A 3,026-nucleotide genomic window follows, 5' to 3' on the forward strand; every position below is an offset into this window, starting at 1 on the left:
ATATAGAAAAGTTTACAAAGCATCCACAACATGTAAACCATGTACATATGGATACATTCATTGCTTCTCCTACCCCAATAACTTCTTTTAGATAAATATTTTATTCTTCATGTTCAGCATTAATTGGATACATGCAAAACTCAAAAAGAATTCAAGGTTATTGTAAAAATAGAATTAAACTAATAGTCTTCAAGTACCTTATGTAACAACCACTCTGTACCGTGCCCAATGTTATAAAATGAAAGGTTACTGAACCCATGAAAATATCTCTGTAATACTTCCTTAGATCTAAAATAGATAATTTTAAATGTATTTATAGTCATTTCAGTGTGATATTCTGAGCTTTTAAAATAATATAAACAATTAAAAATTATGCCAAATTACACAAAACTTGTGTCTTAAAAGCTGAAAAATTAAAACTATTAAAACCCACATTTAAAACAAAAATCACAATTTACATTATAAAGGCAAATTTCATCATTTAAAAAATTTGCAGCAGTGAGATGTCAAAGCAAATTATAAATAGCCATAAATTAATCCATTTGGTTTCAAAGATTTTCTAGTGAGAATTGAAGGATGTAGTAAATACATGCATAAAACCTGTAAGGGTTTTATTATTATTGCCAAATACACTTTATCTTGAAGCAGGCAACATTACAATTTGGACATTATTGGAGAACCCAGTTTGGTAATACAGGTAAAATTGGAAAAAAAAATTAAATAACAATTAATAATAAATATATATCCTACAGTATGCTCAAATGAAATTTCAAGCCACAGAGCTGCAAAAGGCTTCCAACTTGGTGAATTGAAAAAAGGAACATCTCGTATAATTCTTTACTCTTACATGCTTATATGTTGTGTGTCTTGTTAAAAAAAACAAAAACAAAAAACAACAACAAAAAAACCCCATAATGTATCTTCGGAGTACAGCTAACTATATTCCCATGCACCTCAGGCACAATTATTATATGTGCTGAAATAACTTCATTGGTTTCTAGGGCCAAAAGTTCAATACAGATGTAACCAGTATGCCTGAGGTTGGCAAAAATACTGTAGTACAGGCAATGCTACAAAGTGGCAATTATCAGAAAACACAAATATGAACAAATGATGGGAAATGCTAATTATTTTCTGCTCATATCACAAAACGTTGGAAATCCACAAGAATATTTTTCCCTTGTATTGAAGAAAATTGTGATTAAAAGTTTTTTCCCCCAATTTTCAGAATCAAAAGCATTTTAGAAGGTTTATAAGGCTACCATGGGTCTTCTAGATCTCCAGCACCCTACAGGAAGAGAAAAGGAAGAATATTATTATTATTTACCTATACCACTTCCAGGTTGGATTGAATTTCAAAAGAAAACAAAATTAGATGAACAAATTACCTTCCTTTGTTTGAAAAGGTACTTTTACAGAGAGGTGTGTGCATTGTGTGCTGTGTGTACAAACATGGATCTATCTAATATAGATAGATAACTGGCTGTTTTCTCTCCCCTCTCCACCAAACGCCTTCCTCTTAAACCACTTAAAAGTATTCCGGCATTGGAAAAATAGAATGAACCATCAGCTACCGCTGAAGATTCCAAAGTTTCAACTTATGGTACCTTAAGCAACTTTAGAACACGTGATAAATATAAACATGAAGAAGAAGAGTTAATGGTCTACATTCACAAAATAATTGTTTTAAGAAATAGTTTCCCATGTGACTAATAGTTACCTGGATTTTAAAAACTCATTTTAACAAAAACAAAACTCATCTGCCACTATTTAAAATACCCCCAAATTCTTGCATTTATTATTAATATGTGATGAACACTTATAGCAAAGTTGACAGTCTTGCAATCTTTAAAATGCTCATCATGGCAATTTTCTGACATGTCTATGTGTGTCCATTCTGTCCAAAGCTTAATATTTTGCACCAAAAAAGAGAATAAGAAACAGAATAGATTTACTTTAAGCAAGACTTCTCGAATATTTTTTTTCTTTTATTAATGAAAAAAGCCAAGTCAAAAGTTTCCTAAATTTTCTATAAATACAAATGAATTTCTAATGGGTATTTTTCCAATATACCAAACCTGGTTTTTAAAAAATAGTAATTTAAAAATAAGTACAACATGCATAGATTATTCCACATCACATGCTTTATTTGGGCTTAAACACTTATAATTTCATTCTAAACACTTGGTTGACATACATTTTGATGTATGTAGTTAGAGTCTATACAGAATATACAAACCAAAGCTATATGAATACACAGGTTTTTCAAAAATTATGTTTTGTAAAGAATACAGAGAAAGGAAAAATAACCACACATCCAATACCTCAGAACTTCTAAAAATAAAACTACAGAGATGTAAAATATAAACAAGCCAAAGAACACACAAATTATCATCCTTGAAAAAAAATTACAGGGCAGCATTTGCCATTCTTTAAGAACTAAAATGACTAAAGAAAGCACAAATTTATTACAAAGCTAACTATGAGTATACTAATATGTAAAATGATGTGAAGCAGTATAATACTACATTAACAAGTTTTTTCCAGAATATACTGTAATCTTGCTAACCAGTAATCGTTCATTCTTTCTAGTATGAATTTAACTACTGACTTTAAGAACCAGTAGCCTCAATACTGGCGTACAATATGAAATGACATATAATTTTATTAAATCCAAAGTACTATAAATAGTTAATTTTAAACTGTCTGATAAAGGTGTATGCAAAGGCCTTCTTAAAAAACAAGGCTATATGAGTATAATAAAACTAGTTTACCAAGATTCAAATAACAAAACGGTTATATAAATGCATACATTATACTTCCTAAGTAAAAATCATCAAATCAAAGATCACAAAAATATCACCACAGAGTAAAGTCATATTTTCCCACCACCCATCTTTGTCCCTGCATCTTCATTACGGCTGTCTAATTCAGCAAGATCACTTTTTGATTCAGTATGGCTTTCCTGCATTGTCACTGGGTTTCCAGCATCACTGTTCGAAGAAGTAGCTGTAGCAGCTGGTTCA

At 30.4% G+C, this 3,026-nt stretch overlaps 1 protein-coding gene across 2 annotated transcripts in view; it reads right to left on the bottom strand.

The window, feature by feature from the left end:
* Positions 1–82: 82 nt before the first annotated feature.
* Positions 83–3,026, bottom strand: part of PPM1B (protein phosphatase, Mg2+/Mn2+ dependent 1B) — a 61,410-nt gene continuing 58,466 nt past the window's right edge. Inside the window, exon 6 of one of the 2 annotated variants that reach the window (XM_006909634.3) lies at positions 83–1,288. In XM_006909634.3, coding sequence (XP_006909696.1) covers positions 1,259–1,288 — 30 coding nt within the window. In that variant the 3' untranslated portion in view covers positions 83–1,258. Of the gene's footprint in view, positions 1,289–2,122 lie in introns of those variants that run through there. The other variant, XM_006909633.2, reaches the window with a different exon arrangement.

The sequence above is a fragment of the Pteropus alecto genome, unplaced genomic scaffold (assembly GCF_000325575.1).
Source record: "Pteropus alecto unplaced genomic scaffold, ASM32557v1 scaffold131, whole genome shotgun sequence".
Classification (NCBI taxonomy): Eukaryota; Metazoa; Chordata; class Mammalia; order Chiroptera; family Pteropodidae; genus Pteropus; species Pteropus alecto.